Source organism: Staurois parvus, unplaced genomic scaffold, assembly GCF_062004578.1.
Source record: "Staurois parvus isolate SC_StPar_1 unplaced genomic scaffold, SC_StPar_1.0 ptg000350l, whole genome shotgun sequence".
NCBI classification, from domain to species: domain Eukaryota; kingdom Metazoa; phylum Chordata; class Amphibia; order Anura; family Ranidae; genus Staurois; species Staurois parvus.
Window position 1 is genome coordinate 2,942,471 of NW_028318146.1, and position 20,838 is coordinate 2,963,308.

Below are 20,838 nucleotides of genomic sequence, written 5' to 3' on the forward strand. Positions count from 1 at the left end.
TGTTTATTACTGCTCAGGCCTTTGTGATATCATTTACCTCTGACTTCATTCCACGCCTCGTGTACCTGTATATGTACAGTCCAGATGGCACCATGCATGGCTTTCTCAACAACACTCTTGCCTATTTTAATGTCAGTGACTTTAAACCTGGCACCGCGCCCAACATTGAGCAGGAGCTGGATTACTCAGTGGAAATATGCAGGTAGAGACTGAGTTTTACATAGGAGCTTCCTTCCGAAACTGGCTGCTAGTCTTGTAAATAAAGTAAATCTTGGTATATAATTTTTTTTTTCTCTCTCCAGATACAAAGATTACAGGGAGACTCCCTGGTCTGAGGACAAATATGATATTACAAAGGAATTCTGGGCTGTTCTGGCTGCAAGATTGGCATTTGTTATTGTTTTCCAGGTATCTGCCGTTGAGAGAGTTTTTATGCTCATGAATGGATTTTACTTTAATGTCTTCTGGATAGCTATCGTTTATAATAACTATGTTACCTATTGTTTTATGTTCAAACAAAATTTTATATATAAAGTTTAGGCTTAGTTCTCGAAGATATAATGACCATATTTTTTGGCAATGAGGTCTGAAGTTAACATTCTCATTGCTGAAAATATAGTAAACAACACATTCATTATAGTTTATTGGATTGAACTTACTCTCTTCCTTTTTGAATGGGGTAAAATGCATGGTGTGCCATTGGCAAGGTAAGTAGCATATTTGCCTACTGACTAACTAAAAACCAAGAATAACAGACATAATATTAAAGCAGAACTCCATCTGTGTACAGTAAAAGTACCCACCCCATGAAGCCCAAGGTTGTTTTGTTTTTTTTTTAAATTAAAACAAACTGTACTTCCTCTTGTCTGCAGTCTTTTTGCTGGTCTTATGCCATGGTTCCTTCTTTGTCAGTGGGGCAGGCAGATATTCGTCCTCTACTGAGCGGCACTCACATAATGACCTGTGCGTGCTTCTCAGTCCTAGAGAGTACTGTGAAACAAGGCTGCATGATACACCACCTGAGGATGTGCCACTGAGAGGCTGGGCTCATAACTGGGCAGAATGATGCGACTGTTCTACCTGAAGAGGACTCAAGGTGCTAGACTGGGGACAATGCTGGTACATGAACAGGATAAGTAACGTTTAGGTATATATGTATGTATGTATGTATGTATATATATATATATATATATACACATACACACACACACACACACACACACACACAGTATATACATACTTATGTCTCTGTATGATGCTATATTAAATATAAAAAACATTTAGTAGATTGCGAAGGATTGGTGTTCAACTGCAAGCATGAATATTTATACATTTTTGGAGAGATAGAGAGATATATATATATATATATTATGTGGGGTTAGCTCAGGTGGGGGATCTCCTTCCCTGGGACAAAGGTAGACCGCAGAGCAGGCTTTCATCAAAATCTGACTGGTTGTCAGCTTCATTTAAAAGGTTTGCAGAAAATAAACAAAACATGAAAATAAACCCTTGCCATCCAGGCACTAACTAAACAAAAGACATTTCCTCTCTCAGACGTGAAGGGCTTCTCCCTGTCACCGAAATAAAACAAAAGCAAACCTTTTCTTGTAGGTATAGCACACACACAGCTCTCTCAGAACACCTCTCTGAGTCCCAGGCCACGAGCAACTCCTTGCTCCAGCCCTGCCTTATTTATACCACCTGTTGGTGGTCATCAGTGGAGCCCAAACTCTGGTCCGGACCCACCTGCTTAACTGTGGCCCCGAAAACCCGGAGTGGACTCCACCTAAACGGTCAGGTATGAGCATATGCGAGGTGACACATAGCGTCCCTCTATCACCTCGCCGTTCATCCTGTCACATATCCCCCCCCTCTGCTCAAGCCCCTGCGGCTGAGCAACTGTCCCAACCAGACAATGGACCCGGGAGAGGGCATCTACATTACTTTGCAGTTTCCCAGCTCTGTGTTCCACTGTGAATTTGAACACTTGTAGCGCGAGAAACCACCTTGTCACTCGACTGTTTTTCTCCTTATTATCACACATCCATTTGAGCGGGGCATGATCAGTAACCAACTTGAACGGTCTTCCTAACAGGTAATATTTTAGGGCCTCCAAGGCCCATTTGATGGCCAAACATTCCTTCTCCACAATGGCATAGTTTCTCTCATGTTTGTTGAGCTTTCTACTTAGGAAGACCACAGGGTGCTCCTCCCCATCTCTGATTTGGGACAGTACCGCACCTAGTCCCACGTCAGAGGCATCAGTCTGTACCACAAACTCTGTTGTGAAATCTGGAGTCACAAGCACAGGTTGAGCACAGAGAGCTTGTTTCAGCCTTTGAAATGCGGTCTCCGCCTCAGGATTCCACTTAATCATGACTGACCCCCTACCTTTTGTCAGATCTGTCAGTGGGGCTGCAATGGTGGCAAAATTGGGGATAAACCGCCTGTAGTACCCCGTGATTCCAAGAAATGCCCAGACTTGTTTTTTATTTACAGGTTGGGGCCACTTTTGAATTGCCTCAATTTTATTGATCTGAGGCCTAATGAGACCTCGACCAATGATGTAGCCAAGATATTTGGCCTCCTCTAAGCCAATGGCACACTTTCTGGGGTTGGCGGTAAGACCTGCTTCCCGCAGCGAATCTACGACCGCTTGCAAGCGAGACAAATGAGATTCCCAGTCTGGACTGTGGATGACGACATCGTCCAAATAGGCAGCTGCATATTGGCGATGTGGTCTCAACGTCTTGTCCATCATCCTTTGGAATGATGCAGGAGCCCCATGCAAACCAAACGGCATCCGCTTATACTGAAAGGACCCCTCGGGGGTGGAGAATGCCGTCTTTTCTTTTGCAGCTTCCGTTAAAGGAATCTGCCAATAGCCTTTGGTCAGATCTAAGGTGGTTATGTACCGAGCCGTTCCCAACCTGTCAATGAGCTCATCCACCCGAGGCATCGGGTATGCATCAAACTTAGACACACTGTTCAGTTTCCTGAAATCATTACAGAAACGAATGGTTCCATCTGGTTTTGGGACCAACACTATGGGACTCGACCACTCACTGTGAGATTCCTCAATCACTCCCAACTCTAACATGTCCTTTATTTCCTATTCTATAGGGCTTGACATTTACACGGACCCCGGGCTGGGTAACTATGTCATGCTGTATGACCGTCGTCAGTCCAGGTAGGGGGGAGAAGAAATCTCCATTTTTCCTCACAAACTCCTTAACATCACTTTGTTGGGCTACTGACAAGGTTTCCGTTAGGGGCCACGGGAACCACGTCCTTTTGGGGGCTTGGTACTGCCAACAAACTTTCCCTGTCTTTCCAAGGTTTTAAGAGATTAACATGATAGATTTGTTCGGGTTTCCTTTTTCCTGGCTGGTAAACTTTATAATTTACTTCCCCCACTTTCTCCCTAATTTCAAAGGGACCTTGCCACTTTGCGAGGAATTTACTTTCCACGGTGGGGACTAGCACCAGCACTCTATCCCCAGGGTTGAAGGTACGCATCCTGGCACCCCAGTTAAAAACCCTTCTCTGGACCTCCTGGGCTTGCTCCATGTGTTCCCGAACAAGTGGCATGACAGCTGCGATTCTATCCTGCATCTGTGAGATATGCTTGATGACACTTCTATAGGGCGTGGACTCTGTCTCCCAGGTTTCTTTTGCAACATCTAGCAATCCCCTGGGATGTCTACCATACAGTAATTCAAAAGGTGAATATCCTGTAGATGCCTGAGGTACTTCTCGTATAGCAAACATGAGATATGGTAGCAAAAAATCCCAATTTCTCCCATCTTTGTCCACCACCTTTTTTAACATATTCTTAAGGGTCTTGTTAAACCTTTCCACAAGCCCATCGGTTTGGGGGTGGTAGACCGAGGTACGGAGATGGGAGATTTTGAACAATTTGCATAACTCTTTCATAACTCTAGACATAAACGGCGTGCCCTGATCCGTTAATATGTCCTTTGGAATACCTACACGACTAAACACCCAGACAAGCTCTTTGGCGATATTTTTAGCGGAGGTATTACGCAAGGGGATGGCTTCAGGATACCGGGTGGCATAGTCAAGTATAACCAGTATGTGCTGATGGCCCCGGGAAGACTTTACTACTGGACCCACTAGGTCCATGCCCACTCTTTCAAACGGTACTTCAATTATGGGTAGAGGTACTAGCGGACTGCGAAAATGGGGTGAGGGCGCAGAATATTGACATTCCGGGCATGATTCACAATGCGCTTTGATGTCTCCATGTAAGCCTGGCCAGAAGAATCTCTGGGTTATTTTCTCCTTTGTTTTCTCTACACCCAGGTGTCCACCCATTATATGCCCATGGGCTAAATCCAGTACCATCCGGCGAAAGGGTTTGGGGACCACTAACTGTTCTACCACCTCCTCCCCTTGCTTTACCACTTGATACAGCAAGTTATTGTTAAGAGCCATGTAGGGAAAAGACACCGCTACATCATTTTCAACTGGTTCCCCATCAATCATTTTAATGTTTTCACGGGCTCTATTAAGTGTGGAATCTTTCAGTTGTTCCGTACAAAAATCCTCTTTTCTGACCTCTAGGTCAGGCACCACATTCTGTCCACTCTCACTAGAGCCAGCGATCATCTCTTGTTCTATATCCTCAATGTCTGGGGTTGGATCCAACTCCTTCTGCTCCCCAGCCATTACAGAGAAAGGGAAAAGATCTACGCCTTCCTCGGACACACCCACAGTTTCCACTCGGCAGTCAAAGGGGTCAGGAGTGAGTTCAGGAGTTTCCGGCGTTTCCCCAGCAGGGGGAGCTCGGTCTTCCTGACTCCCCTCCCTATCCCATAACTTCCAGAAATGGGGAAAATCTCTCCCCACTATGGCTTCATGAAGCAGAGAGGGCACCACCCCCACAGAATGGGTCACAGGGCCCCAGGGAGTACCAATCTCCACCAGAGCAGTCTGGTAATTACGTGTATCACCAGGAATACAAATAACCCCAATCGTGCTAGGGTGTAAGCTTGCAGGGTTTACCAAATCACTTTTTACTAAGGTCACAACACTACCCGAGTCTAGCAGAGCAGTTACTGGCTTTTCATCAATGGCAATCACACACATTTGTTTTTCCATGCGTTTCTGACATGCTGCAGTACATACCACCTGTGCAAAAAAACATGCGTTTTCCTAAATAAGCATTTTCACATTGCATAGGTTCATCATTTAAAGGACAGTTTGCAGCAATATGATCTAACGCATGACAACGATAACAGATTATATGTTCAGTGCTTAGACCTCTAAATGGCTTTGGGGACCTTCCTGACCTATTTGGCCAGTCTCTAGGTCCTAGGCCTACAGTCTCATTATCTGACACAATAGTCTTATCATTTTTTCCTGAGCCTTTGGCCCATGGAACAGTCTTACTGGATCCTCCGGATAGTTTTCCACCCCTAGTGACCTTGGGGTACGGCCCAGGTGAATGAAAAAAGTCCTCAGCGGCTGCATATCTCTCCACCAGGTCCACCAGCTCGTTTGCAGATTTAGGGTCTCCACGGCCGACCCACTTCCTCAAAGTGGCAGGGAGTGCACGCAAATATTGGTCCATGACCACACGCTCCACAATCTGAGGGCCTGACAATACCTCTGGCTGGAGCCACTTTTTGGAGAGATGTATCAAATCGAACATCTGAGATCTGGGTGGTTTGTCAGCCCTGAAATGCCACTGATGCACCCGCTGAGCCCGGACTGCAATGGTGACACCCAGGCGTGCAAGGACCTCAGCCTTCAGCTTCTCATAGTCCTGGGCATCCCCTGGTTCCAGGTCATAATAGGCTTTTTGGGATTCACCTGTCAAAAATGGTGCAAGCAGTCCTGCCCATTGCTCCTTTTTCCATCCTTCCCGAACAGCAACCCTTTCAAAAGTTGTGAGGTAGGCCTCCACATCATCCGCAGGTGTCATCTTCTGAAAAACATAGCTGGCCCGTGCCATTTTCTGCTCCACTGGCAGTGGATCTGCAGATTCCTTCTTTAATTCTAATAGGTGTTGGGCCACCTGCTTAAGGAGCTCTCGGTCTGCATCTTGGGCCGCCGCAAACTGGCGATTTGTCTCCCGTTGTGCTGCATTGGCCTGCAGCAAGGCTCTTATTATTTCCTCCATCTTCCCACTTGCTCAGGAAGTGCCCGCCAAATCCACCATATGTGGGGTTAGCTCAGGTGGGGGATCTCCTTCCCTGGGACAAAGGTAGACCGCACAGCAGGCTTTCATCAAAATCTGACTGGTTGTCGGCTTTATTTAAAAGGTTTGCAGAAAATAAACAAAACATGAAAATAAACCCTTGCCATCCAGGCACTAACTAAACAAGACATTTCCTCTCTCAGAGGTGAAGGGCTTCTCCCTGTCACCGAAATAAAACAAAAGCAAACCTTTTCTTGTAGGTATAGCACACACACAGCTCTCTCAGAACACCTCTCTGAGTCCCAGGCCACGAGCAACTCCTTGCTCCAGCCCTGCCTTATATATACCACCTGTTGGTGGTCATCAGTGGAGCCCAAACTCTGGTCCGGACCCACCTGCTTAACTGTGGCCCCGAAAACCCGGAGTGGACTCCACCTAAACGGTCAGGTATGAGCATATGCGAGGTGACACATAGCGTCCCTCTATCACCTCGCCGTTCATCCTGTCACAATATATACACACACACACACACACATTATCTCACAGAAGTGAGTACACCCCACACATTTTTGTAAATATTTTGTATCTTTTCATGTGGCAACACTGAAGAAATGACTCTTTGCTACAATGTAAAGTAGTGAGCGTACAGCTTATATAACAGTGTAAATTTGCTGTCCCCTCAAAATAACTCAGCACATAGCCAAGTGAGAATATCCAAATTGGGCCCAAAGTGTCAATATTTTGTGTGGCCACCATTATTTTCCAGCACTGCCTTGACCCTCTTGGGCATGGAGTTCACCAGAGCTTCACAGGTTGCCACTAGAGTTTTCTTTCACTCCTCCATGATGACATCATGGAGCTAGTGAATGTTAGAGACCTTGCGCTCCTCCACCTTCCATTTGAGGATGCCCCACAGATGCTCAATAGGGTTTAGGTCTGGAGACATGCTTGGCCAGTCCATCACCTTTACCCTCAGCGTCTTTAGCAAGGCCGTGGTCGTATTGGAGGTGTGTTTAGGGGCGGTATCATGTTGGAATACTACCCTGCGGCCCAGTCTCTGAAGGGAGGGGATCATGCTCTGCTTCAGTATGTCACAGGTCATGTTGGCATTCATGGTTCCCCCAATGAACTGTAGCTCCCCAGTGCCGGCAGCACTCATGCAGACCCAGACCCTGACACTCCCACCACCATGCTTGACTGTAGGCAAGACACACTTGTCTTTGTATGCCTCACTTGGTTGCCGCCACACACATTTGACACCATCTGAACCAAATAAGTTTATCTTAGTCTCATCAGACCACAGGACATGGTTCCAGTAATCCATGTCCTTACTCTGCTTGTCTTCAGCAAACTTTGCGGGCTTTCTTGTGCATCATCTTTAGAAGCGGCTTCCTTCTGGGATGATAGCCATGCAGACCAATTTGATGCAGTGTGCGGTGTATGGTCTGAGCACTGACAGGTTGACCCCCCCCACCCCTTCAACCTCTGCAGCAATGCTGGCAGCACTCATACGTCTATTTTCCCAAAGATAACCTCTGTATATGACACTGAGCATGTGTACTCAACTTCTTTGGTCGACCATGGCGAGGCCTGTTCTGAGTGGAACCTGTCCTGTTAAACCACTGTATGGTCTTCGCCACCGTGCTGCAGCTCAGTTTCAGGGTCTTGTCAATCTTCTTATAGCCTAGGCCATCTTTATGTAGAGCAACAATTCTTTTTTTTTAAGATCCTCAGAGAGTTCTTTGCCATGAGGTGCCATGTTGAACTTCCAGTGACCAGTATGAGAGTGAGAGCGATAACACCAATTTAACACACCTGCTCCCCATTCACACCTGAGACCTTGTAACACTAACGAGTCACATGACACCGGGGATGGAAAATGGCTAATTGGGCCCAATTTGGACGTTGTCACTTAGGGGTGTACTCACTTTTGTTGCCAGCGGTTTAGACATTAATGGCTGTGTTGACTTATTTTGAGGGGACAGCAAATTTACACTGTTATACAAGCTGTACACTCATTACTTTACATTGTAGCAAAGTGTCATTTCTTCAGTGTTGTCGCATGAAAAGACAGAATAAAATATTTACAAAAATGTGAGGGGTGGACTCACTTCTGTGAGATAGTGTGTGTGTGTGTGTATGTATGTGTGTGTATATTTCCAAAAATTTATAAATATTCATGCTTGCAATTGAACACCAATCCTTCGCAATCTACTAAATGTTTTTTATATTTAATATAGCATTATACAGAGACATAAGGTAGAATAATCTTGATAAAGACCGTGAAGTCCTCAGGAAAGCTGAAGCCATTGAAAAGCTAGGCAGAAATAACAGTACAAAGGAATGGACAGTCAAAAAGCATTATTTGGAAAATGCAGTCTTCTATTAAGCTTAGGAATTGCTGAACATTGCTGGAAAAGAAGTGTATTTTTATAAATCGATCCACGGCCTTGATGTACTATGCAAAACACTTCCTTTCTATGTCTCATCTGCTCCCAATTTTCTGTTTCAGAACTTAGTCATGTTCATGAGCGACTTTGTAGACTGGATCATCCCAGACATTCCCAAAGACATCAGCGAACAGATTCACAGGGAGAAAGTCCTAATGGTTGAGGTGTTTTTGAAAGAAGAGCAGGGTAAATTACAAATGCTAGAAACATGGAGAGAACAATGTGACAGGAAGAAAGAAGAGAACTGTAACAATCAAAGCCCTAAGCTTTCCCGCAGTAACCGAGGGAGCACAGCATCTGCTTATTCTCACCGTGTGGATGTGTAAAGAGGAAAAGTTGTTGGAAGGACACAGTGTTTGGGCAGTCATTCCACTGACAGAAATGTCATCAAGAGATGTGACTTTAGAGCCTCTGGAGAGCTCGTCTTTGTAGCCTGTGCTGGCTTCCATGTTCTGTGGACAGAGGACCATGTTTTCAGATATAGAGCGATAGAGGAAACTCCTTTTTGGTGACTTGGATAATGCCGCTGACATCTGCATGTTCTGTAGTAGCAATAGAATATAATTCTTTATTAAATATCTGGTGCCTTCTGTTAAACAGTTTGAAACTTTTTTTTTTTTTAAGAAACTCCCCCTTGTGACTTTTTTAGGAATTCTTAAAAAAAAAACACCTAAAGCAATATTATCAAACTGCAGAAGGCTACTAATTTTAGCTATGGACTAGATGACTAAAGGCATGATTTCATGGATCTATGAGCAATGATGGACAGCTATGTGCTGACATTCCTAATGCACTATTTCACACGGAGCTTCCTACGCTTAAGACATCTGGTATCTTCCTTTAATTGCCAATCCGGTAACTGCAGGGTCTTTTTTATATATATTTTTTCAGCATCTAAACTACTCTGCTCCCAGTTCTATGAACATGGATGTTTTCTAAATTAAGCTCAGCTGCAGAATGTCCTCCAGCACTAAAGGGTTAAACTTGCAGATGAAATATTTTTTTAGACACTACTATGCAATGTAAAGATGCCCTTTTCTTTATACAAACCTTTTATACCTATTTATTGATTCAGAGTTTATAGTGAAGCCAATCAATCTATTTTTTGGCTTGAATGCTGAGGAACAAATGTCCAAATTCTCTCAACATGCTAAGAATTGTGGGTTATCTTTCTGCTCGGTTTCCTTGGTTAAAATTCAGAAGTAATGGTAACTAAAACTTCTATTCTGTTTTATGATTGTGTTTTGTTTTTTTTTTTGTAATTTATGGTGATTTTAACTCTGTGCATCCCAGATGTTACATGACCTGACTTGATTGAGCTGACTCTCTTGTGGGTCAGTTGCTGTCATAATGAAATTAGTGGGAACTCCTGTGTTATACTTTTGCAACATCAATGTGTCTTACCAAAAACTTAAGAAGAGCTGGAGCAGTGCAGGGGGTTGCCTGCCAGGAATGTCATGCTATTTTGAGTTGTGGGGATGCTGACTGTATGGCTGGCTGTAAAGAGTCTGATGCAACACACATATTTTTATTTTATTGCACACATCTAGTCTCCTGAAACTTTGAGTTGGAATTTTGGGTGCACATCAAACAATTTAATGGACAGAAAACAGGACACGTGTCAAACTGTGTCTTCACTCTGTAGTGTTTCATGTCTTGCCAGAGTTTGGGAATTACCTTGTGTGGGGAAAGTCTACCAAAGCTGGAAAAAAAATGAATGACTGCTGGGATTAATGAGCAATGCCACAAAGTGGATATTTGTGAAGTGATAGATGAATTTATTATGCAATTCTCTTGTGTCCACATGCTCTGAGTTGCCGGTTTAAAATCCGGTATGCACATTTTTGGGACCTCTTGGCTGGTCTCCTTTTGGCTAAACAAAGTGTCATAGAAGTTTGTAAGGAACATCTGACATCTAGCCAGAAAAATACAGAGCAAAGTGGCTAGGCTGTGCCAATAAACTAGCAGATTGTAGGTAAGTGTTTATACATTGCACTCATTTCCTCATGTTCCAGAAATATCCACATATTAAAGGGTTCCCTTTAAAGTGTAAGTCCAGCAGAAACTTTTATTTCCAGTTTTGGAGAGTGTGGGGAAGGGATAAAACTCCTGTTGGGTATTCACTGCTATCCAGGGCTCCTTTAGAGTGATCTTTCCAGACAGGAAGTGAGGGAAAATCTGAAACAAGCCCACCATCAGCAATAAATAGATTTACTTATGTATGTATCTCTGTGTTGTTGGCACTTTCTTTCTGGTCAAACCTTTTCACTGGGAAGTAGGTAAGGTGAAATCTCTCTAATGTAGTCCTGGGGTTCTCATTATTCTAAACTCTATCCAAAAACTAAGAAAAGAGTTTGGAATGGACATAAACTTTAAAAATTATAGTATACGTAGCTATTCACAGACACAAATTGCACTTCTTTAAGAAAATTGTATCTATTCTCTGTGCATATGCACACAGCATTTTTAGGTAAATTTGCCCCTACAGCATCCGCTTAAGGTTTCACTTTGACATTTACCAAGAGGTAGTTTCTGGTTCTAGCTATGAATATTTCATGACAGATGGTGAATGACATTCAAATGCCTTGGATGTAAACCAGTGATTTCAGTACACATGAAGTCAAAGTAAATCTTATATGGAATATCAACAGAACAGTTCCATCACTTTTTTTAGGCCATGATCAGTTGGATTAACTAGCTTTTAAATTCTAGAACTGAATAAGCCATTGACACTCCCACCTTCATCCACCACTCATCAACTTTTAAACAAGGACATTCCTGTATATCGAAGTACATGCAGCCCATGTACATCCATAACTGCAGTAATAGAAAGAGTAACATGGAATGAGCATGACTGTAACTGAAATCTGACAATTTCTGTATACCTAAATGACACATTGTGATTTATTCAAGTTCCCTTATTTTTTTGTTTCTTTTTTAAGAAAAGATGTAAATCTCTATAAATCTATTCTAGATTATGTTGGAAATATATTCATAATAAATTCTAATATGCAATCCGAGGACTTTTCTTTTTTGTCTTAAACAAATCATTATTACATGATTGCCTTATGCTGAGAACAAGAGTGTACTCTATATGAATGAAACGCAACATTGCTTTATGTCCTATCAGGCTTGTGTTGGTTGTGCTACTGAGCACAATCTTTCTAACCTACAAGAAATGTAGGATTTGGCTGATCTGTGTGGTATATAGGGTGCATACATCATTGCGATGGTTAACGCTGACATAGATTTTACATATGTTTAAATATCAAGCTTATTGTTGGTTTAGGAAGTAGAAACATGCCTGGCTAGTAATTGTCCAGATCCTACTATAGTTGGTTTGAAATTAGAAGATTTGAGTGTTTTATATTAAAATGTGATTATTATTATTATTATAATTATAATACAGTATTTATAAAGCGCCAATAGTTCGCTCAGCGCTGTACATTACAAAGGGGGACAAAACATGTGACAGAACAATACCAATACAATGCAAAACATGAGGGGATCGAGGGCCCTGCTCTTTCGAGCTTACAATCTAGGAGGGAGGGGATAGTGGTACAGGAGGAGATAGCTGTGGGGGATGGAGTGGTAGAAAGAGTGGAGGAGGTCGGCAGGTTAGGAGGGGGTGGTGTATGCTTCCGTGAAGAGATGGGTTTTCAGGGTGCGCCTAAAGGAGAGGAGAGTAGGTGATAATCTGATGGGTTGGGGCAGGGAGTTCCAGAGGATGGGTGACACCCTGGAGAAGTCCTGGAGGCGGGCATGGGAGGATGAGGAGACCAGGGAACTAGAGAGAAGGAGGTCTTGTGAGGAGCGGCGTGTGCGTGCTGGGCGGTACTTGGATATTAGGTCAGTGATGTAGTTCGGGGCAGTATGGTGGACAGCTTTGTACGTCAGTGTTAGGATTTTAAATTTGATCCATTGCGCAATCAGAAACCAGTGGAGGGATTGGCAGAGGGGGGTGGCGGAGATGGAGCAGTTGGAAAGGTGAATGAGTCTGGCAGCCATATTCAGGATCGACTGAAGCGGGGATAGCCAGCGGCGAGGCAGGCCAGTGAGGAGGGAGTTGCAGTAGTCGAGTCGTGATATGATGAGGGAGTGGATGAGCTGTTTAGTGGTTTCTGGGGTTAGGAACGTGCGGATTTTGGCGATGTTGCGGAGGTGGAGTCTCCACGAGTTTGTTAAAGATTGGACTTGGGGCTGGAAGGATAGGTTGGAGTCCAGAATGACACCAAGTACTCTGGCCTGCGGGGCGGGTTTGATGGTGGCGTTGTTGGATGTGACGGAGAAGTCAATGGGGGGTGGTGTCCGGGCTGGGGGGAAGACAAGAAACTCGGTTTTGGAGAGGTGATTGAAATTGCATATCAACTGAACCCTGGGCAAAACATGCACTTAAAATACTTATGTTGTATTCTAATTTTTAATTATTTTTTTTTTTACCTAAAAGGAATTTGACATTTTCTTCAAACAGGGTTGTGATCCAGGTAGCATGCAGGTAAGCAGGACAGTGTGTCGCAGGCCCCATCGTTATCCCTGAGCTCTCCCCTCATGTTTTTGACATCATTTTGCAAACCAAAGGAGCCCTTATTGGCTCCTGTTGCCCTCCCTTGCTTTTCTCAGTGACAGGAGACCTATTTCCATGATAAATTTGGGTACCTATGTTTGTTCATTGTAAAAATAAATTTACATTTTTTTTCTGAAAGTGCATGGTAAAGGCAAAAAAAAAAAAAATAACATTTTTTATATACATATTGTGACGGAGGGTAGGCAGGACAGAACACAGAGTAGATGGCAAACGTACAAAGTTTTATTGAGACAAAAGATGACAGTCACTCAATAGGGGGGTTCGCTTGAAGGGTGACCTCGGCGGCAAGAGAACAGCAAGGAGGGGCTGAAACACTTACAGCCCAGTACAGGGGCAAGGAAGAATCTCTGTAGCAGATTGTAATCCAACAGGGGGAGTAGTGGGGTCAACACGGAAGCAGTTCAAGTAAAACAGGGAAAAGCATATGCCCACGGGTCCGATAGGGTGCCTGGTCTCCCAGGGATAGAAAGTAAGACACAGGTACCTGTTGAGGTCTGGAGTAGGCGGGTGGTCTCTCCTGTTGGACCGTGGTCTCAGGCAGTTGGCAGGCAATTCCCCCTGGACTGGGGTCTCAGGCAACTGGTAGGCAATCCCCCTGGACTGGGGGTCTCCAGCACTGGTAGGCAATCCCCCTGGACTGGGGGTCTGTTTGGAGACAGGGACACAGTGAGGGGGGCCCAGATGACACTGGGCCCCCTGGGGATATCAGAAGGACCTGGTGCAGGAAATTAATGTAATTTGGGGACATGCATAGTATTCTTGGACTGGGGTCTCAGGCACCGGCAGGCAATCCCATGTGACTGGGTCTCAGGCACTGGTAGGCAGTCCCCCTGGACTAGGGGTCTCAGGCACCGGCAGGTAATCCCCTTGGACTGGGGGTCTGTTTGGAGACAGGGACACAGTGAGAGGGACCTGGATGACACTGGGCCCCCTGGGGACATCAGAAGGACCTGGTGCAGGAAGTTATTTAATGTAATTTGGGGACATGTAGCAAGCTGGCAGGTAGGGGGGAAGCTACAGTAATTGAATTTGGCCATTTGGCAGGGTGACACGGAGGACATACAGTGATCGATTCTGAGGGACGTTTGGTACAGGGAATTAATAAGGGGATTAATTAAAATCAATAATTGGCAGGGGCCCCTATACTGTGACACATATATTTCTTTATTTGTTTTGAAAGACACAGTAAGTGGGTATATCTTCCAGTGCAGAAGCTTGTTTTAGTGCCAACTGTCTAAGATGGGGAAACCCCTCACTTTCTTCTCACTTTCTGTTGCATGGTCAGCACAAGAAGTGAAGGGAGGTCTCCCTATCAGAGCACAGACCGCAAATATTTATTTAGCAGGGTATTTACCAATCCCTACTCTATTCATACACTACACATCAGTGCACTAAAACTAAGTTTAAGCTTTTTTTCATAACCATAAAACTGGAATGAATATTTATATCTGCCCAGGGTTCAGTATTATAGTATATTTAACCTACAGGTCACTATCTCATTAGAGGCATGCATCTCTGAATAGCTAGAAAGAATCTATTGGCCCAGACCAGCTGAATTTTACAATGTTAGATGATATATTTTTTTCTAAAAATAATATTTCTAAACATTATTCTTAAAAGTTGATGAGCTTATTCTGTGAGGTGGTATAAAGAACACGGAAGAGGTACACAGTACAGCAAACCAATCAGAATTGAGTTTACTGTGGTAAGTAATATATTGAGTCCAGTTTGACTATTACTCTGCCATACTGAACAGGACCATATTAGTTGCTCTAGTTTTTTCTGATCCAAATAAGACCATGTCAGTTGGTATTATTTCTAATGACAATCATACTATGCTGCACTGTGATCTGAGGATTGTGGATCATTATTCATTGCTAACCTGGCTTGCAGTGCTTGGCATGCAGCATGCTAAAGGTAATTGGTTATTTGGGTCCTAAAGTTTCTGCCCTAGTTACCTTCCATACAATCCTAATCTACAATTTAAATGACTATAAACAAGTGCAGATTACAACTTGCTCTCTTCTCTCTACCTAGAGAATGAAATGATTAGAAACCAGATAAACTGCAGGGTGATCTATGTTGTACAATGGTTTATAGAACAAGGTCCAGCTTTGCAAACAAAATTTTGGCAGAACGGGTAGGCCACATTAATGTCTTCATTGCATCAAGTTCACCCTGATATGAACCAGATTTGCTGTTAAGTCTATGAAAGAATTTAAGAGAGATTCTAATTAGATGAGATATATAAAAAAAAAGAACATTTACACAGAGGTCTTCTCCCAGAACTGATGAGTTTTCTGAAGTTTTATGTGGTGCCTCTGTGCTCTGGGGAGGGTTATGCCAACATAACTGATGTAATGCTATAAAGCAAACAGGAACGTGCAACGTTTATTAGCCCATAAATGCCAGCTACAATTTACTTGTGTGTATGTCAAGGTGAATTACAAAAAAAAAAAAAACATATTTCCTACATCTCTGCATTACATGTACATTTCCTAATGTTTTAGCCTGTTTAAACACACAAAGCACAGAAAAAAAACAGTTTGTGCCAGAAATATATTGTGCTCCTACCTTCCTCTTTAAGTTACCATACACTTGTGTTTTGAACTCTGGGTTCCTAAGCATGTGGTGTCATCCCTGCCGACTTTGTTTTTGATGGGAGTATAAAAAAAACGCAGACCTCTCCTTCTCTTGATAACACCTCCTTGCACACAAGAAATGATCAGCTCTCAAGCTTTGTTGCAGAATCAGCAGATATTTTTTGAACTTATTGAACAGATATAACTAAATGCTTTAAATTACATATTTAGTAGATCAAAAGGGAGCAAATAAGAGAAATTTGCTGTTAGAGTTTATTACCTCTTAGAAGAATAGACTGAAATCTAGTTGCTATGATTTCATTGTTTCCTACACTTCTTAGTAAACAAAATCAGATGTGTATTGCTGTTGGTAATAAGCAACACAATGGGTAGTAGTCTTTTCTTGTAGCATTGGGTAGTCCTGGGTTTAACCATACTTAGGATTTTTATTTTCTCCCACAACCCAAACATGTATTGGGATGTAAAATGGCATGTGAATAAACTAGCCCTAATTTTGATGTATTTACAAAGCTTGCTAATCAGCCAATCACATGGCAGCAACTCAATGTATTTAGGCATCTAGAGGTGGTGAAGACAACTTGCTGAAGTTCAATCTAAGGATCAGAATGGGGAAGAAAGTTGATTTAAGTGACTTTGAACATGGTACAGTTGTTGGTGCCAGACGGCCTGGTCTGAGTATTTAAAAAACTGCTGATCTACTGGGATTTTCATGCAGCACCATCTCTAGGGTTTACAGAGAATGGTCAAAAATGAAAAAAATATCTATTGAGTGTCAGTGGTGTGGAGGAAAATGCCTTGTTAATGGCAGAGGAGAATGGGCAGACTGGTTTGAGATGATAGAAAGGCAAGAGTAACTCAAATAACCACTTGTTACAACCAAGGTATGCAGCAAACCATTTCTGAACGCACAACACATCGTACCATGCAGCAGATGGGTTACAGCAGCAGAAAACCACACCGGGTGTCACTCCTGTCGGCTAAGAACAGGAAACAGAGGCTACAATTCACACAGGATCACCAAAATTAGACACTAGAAGAGTGGTTTATTCCACATTTTCACAGCTCTTACTGTGAAGAAACCTTTCTGTATTTGGAGATTAAATTTCTTTTCCTCCAGACGTAGAGTTCCCCCTTGTCCTCTGCGATGACCTCAGGGTGAATAACTCTACACCGAGTTCACTATATGAACCACTGATGTACTTATACATGTTGACCATATCCCCCCTTAATCTCTTGAGAGAATAAATTCAGTTCCTCTAATCTCTCCTCATAGCTGAGCTCCTCCATGCCTCTTATCAGTAAGTTTGCTCTTCTCTGTACTGTCTCCAGTTCCCCAATTTTCTTTTTGTGAATTTGTGCCCAAAACTATACTGCATATTCCAGATGAGGTCTTAATATTGATTTGTACCGGGGAAATTATATCTCTCTCTCTGGAGTCTATACCTCTCCTAATACAAGAGAGGATTTTGCTCGCTTTAGAAGCCGCAGCTTGGCATTACATGCCATTATAAAGCTTGTGATCTTCGAGAACTCCTATTGATCTCCTCCACCATTGATTCCCCCAGTTGTACCCCCCCAGTATGTATGATGCATGCAAATTCTTACCCCCAAGTGCATAACCTTACATTTATCACATTAAACCTCATTTGCCACATAGTTGCCCAATTAAACAGTGCATTGAGGTCGGCTTGTAAGTTGGAGACATCCTGTAAGGACGTTATTCTACTGCACAACTTGGTGTCATCTGCAAAGACTGAAATGGGATTTTTAATCCCAGACCCTTTATTATTTATAAATATATTAAAAAGTAAGGGTCCCAACACTAAACCTGGGGTACACCACTGACAACCCTAGACCATTCAGAGTATGAATCATTAACCACTACTCTCTGAATATGATATTTTAGCCAGTTTTCTATCCATTTACATACGGATGTTTCCAAGGCTTTAGAATTTACATTACACATTAGCCGCGTGTGGGGAACAATGCCAATTGCGTGTGCAATATCCAAGTATACCATGTCCACTGCCACCCCTCTGTCCAAGTATACCACGTCCACCGTGACCCCTCTGTCCAAGGTTTTGCTCAACTCATAAAAAGAAATCAGATTTCTTTTGACAACTTTGGTCTTTCATGAATCCATTCTGTCTGTTGCTTAAAATATTTTTTTCCAGAAATAACTTATCTATGTGGTCTATTATTAAACTCTCCAGTATCTTCCCACCTATTGAAGTTAAACTAACAGGTCTATAATTACTTGGTAAAGATTTTGATCCCTTTTTAAATATTAGCACCACATTGACCTTACGCCAATCCAGTGGTACTATGCCAGTCATTAAGAGTCCCTAAAAATTAGCAATAATGGCTTTGAAATGACAGAGCTCAATTCTTTAAGGACCCGTGGGTGTATGCCATCTGGTCTAGGTGCTTTATTCACCTTTATTCTGTCTAAATATTTCTGGATCATATCAGTTCTGAGCCAATGTAGATCATCTGGATCTGTGTCAATACCATGCCCATTATGGACAAGAGCTCCCCCATGCTCCTTTGTATACATAGAGCTGAAGAATTTATTTAATAAATTTGCATATAGCATATTGATGTCACCCATAGCATGAATTACGATTCCAAAAGAGTAGGGTGAGAAGAAACGGTCAACATGTTTTGCCTACATGTCATGCTTCTTCAAGACCGTGACTTCTGTGTAGGAGAAAGCAGTACTACTATATGTAAAATGCAAAGAAAACAAGGTGTCCACAACCAAGTGAATACAACAAACATATACATGCAATAGCAAACATTGGGTTTACATAGGAGAGTGGCGACCTCTAGTCTGGGGGGTGGACATAGGGACCTGAGTGCGGAAGGACCTGGGAACCAGAAAGTACGTATCTGAATCCTATAAAGAGAGGCACAACATGCCACTAGTAGATAGTATAATTGCATTATGGCTCTAAATGTACTACTTACCAAAAATTAAGGCCACGTAAAAGAACTCATACAATGATAAATTATGCCCCCATATAACTAAAGCAGTGAAAGCTCAAACTGTAGAGGCTTATGGCAGTTTGAAATAAAGGTCCAAGAACATTGGCAAGCCTAAAAAAAGCAACCATGAATAAGATGTAAACCAAATGCGGCTAAAAAACTGGTATATTATATATAAATATTCATTTTCTCACACACACCACTACATGTGCTATGTTTTTGCCCTATCGGGATATTTATTGGAGTATATACTATCTGCCCATTAGACCTACTCTTTATTGTTGTCCAGCCATATCAGTAACTTTGCTGTCTTTTTTTACCTCTAATATACCAGGTTTCTTTATCAGCATTTAGCTTACATCTTGTTCAGTGTCGGCTTCCCCTAGGATGGGAAGTGATAGCATTAGCCCTGGACCCCGGGCAGTCAGCAGTCTGTGATCAGAGGATCAGTCCATACATCTCCGGTACACACAATGCCACACACGATCCTCCAGCTGTAACAGGGAGCCAACTAGTGACCAAATGGGGCATGTCCAGTGCTGGCTCTACCTTCTTTGACACATTTGGAGCCAGTCAATAGGTGGAGGTGTGCTCTGTTTGCAGGGTTAACCCTATGTGAGTAGGATGATTGGGGCCTGATGTGTATGAGAGGGACGCAGTGTAATGCTGGGAGGCCGCTTGTCCTCACTGAGAACTGTAGCCTGGACTCCACACCCCGACAGGAGCCATCACAGGTGAGCTGAGCCCAGGAGGATGGCGGGTCATGGAGGTGACAAGAGGAGGAGTGGGGAAGACAATGATCAGGGTGAGGGGAGCGGATGCCGATTAATCGCATGGGACGCCGCCACACCATGAATGATCCTTCAGCTGAGGGGAGGGGCGGCGGGAAGAACAAAGGAAGATGCCGGGTGTCTGGGGTCAGTGTAGCAGCCGAGCTGCCATTCCTTTGTGTTCCTTTCAGACTCTGTCTCTTACTGTAAACCGGCTGGCGGCTGCTGATCATTGTGGAGTTTTGTAACTTTTTTTTTGTCTCTGGTAATACAATTAAATATATATATTTACTTATAATATTTTATGTTTTGTTGATTAAATAGTTTCTACTGTTTTATTAACATTTATTTATTGGGGGGGGGGGGTTTGCAAGTAGCTGGTCTTGCCTAGGGCGCAGAATACTCCAGCACCGGCCCTGCCAACAAGGTGTACCTAATACAGGGGCCAGTGAGTGTGTGTATATATATCCTCACTTCAAATCTGCTAAGACATGGGCACAGAAGAAGCAGTACTGAGCAGCACACATACATCTATGAGGCTGTAGGCACACTTACATCTCAGGAAATGCTCTGCTCTTTTCAGGAGGAATTCCAGACAAAAAGGTAGATTTTTCAGGGTATTGCTAAGGCATAAGTAACATTTCCAGATGTTCCCTAAAACCCTTGCAAATCACTTTTTGAGTTCAGTTCCCAGCCACAGCAGCTTTCTGCCTCTTGTAGTTTTACAGACTGCTGGCAGCTGGGTTGGACGGTGTGTCTGGGCCTTCTGCCCACACACAAATGCTGGAATCTCGTATATATGTGCATATGACCTCAAAAGAACACTGCTTTTAGGACTGCCACATTAATGACATGACATTCAGTCACAAGCCAACTCTGCACTGGTACAGGGAAGGCTACTGTAGACCCTGGGGACTATCACACCTAAATGGCCTATGGTACCAGAGCAATTAGGGTACATTTACTACAACAGAGAATTATGGAAAAGAATGCAGAAGTAGCAGTAGTGATCATATTCATAGGTTTTACCTTTTTTTCTGGTGATATCAGTCTTCTGGAGGATCTCTTTACTAATTTTTTACCATTTTACAGCTGTGCCTCTTTCCTCCTAAAATGCATAACGTGATGGTTTATATGGACCACTGATTGCTGTGCTGGTTATAAATTGTGGCCCAGGATCATTTTGTTACCTTTTGGACTTTAACACACTGTATAGTTTATAGGCACCCTTCCAAATCCTTCATGGCAAAGCTTAGAGAGCAACTAAAAACTTCTA

The 20,838-nt window shown here is 43.1% G+C and overlaps 1 protein-coding gene across 4 annotated transcripts in view; it reads left to right on the forward strand.

Annotated features, from left to right (window-relative positions):
- Positions 1 to 11,631, forward strand: part of ANO1 (anoctamin 1) — a 249,785-nt gene extending 238,154 nt beyond the window's left edge. For all 4 annotated transcript variants that reach the window (XM_089684580.1, XM_089684578.1, XM_089684579.1 and 1 more), the window contains 3 exons: positions 18 to 202; positions 303 to 408; positions 8,679 to 11,631. In XM_089684580.1, coding sequence (XP_089540706.1) covers positions 18 to 202; positions 303 to 408; positions 8,679 to 8,942 — 555 coding nt within the window. In that variant the 3' untranslated portion in view covers positions 8,943 to 11,631. The remainder of the gene's footprint in view (positions 1 to 17; positions 203 to 302; positions 409 to 8,678) is intronic.
- Positions 11,632 to 20,838: the final 9,207 nt, after the last annotated feature.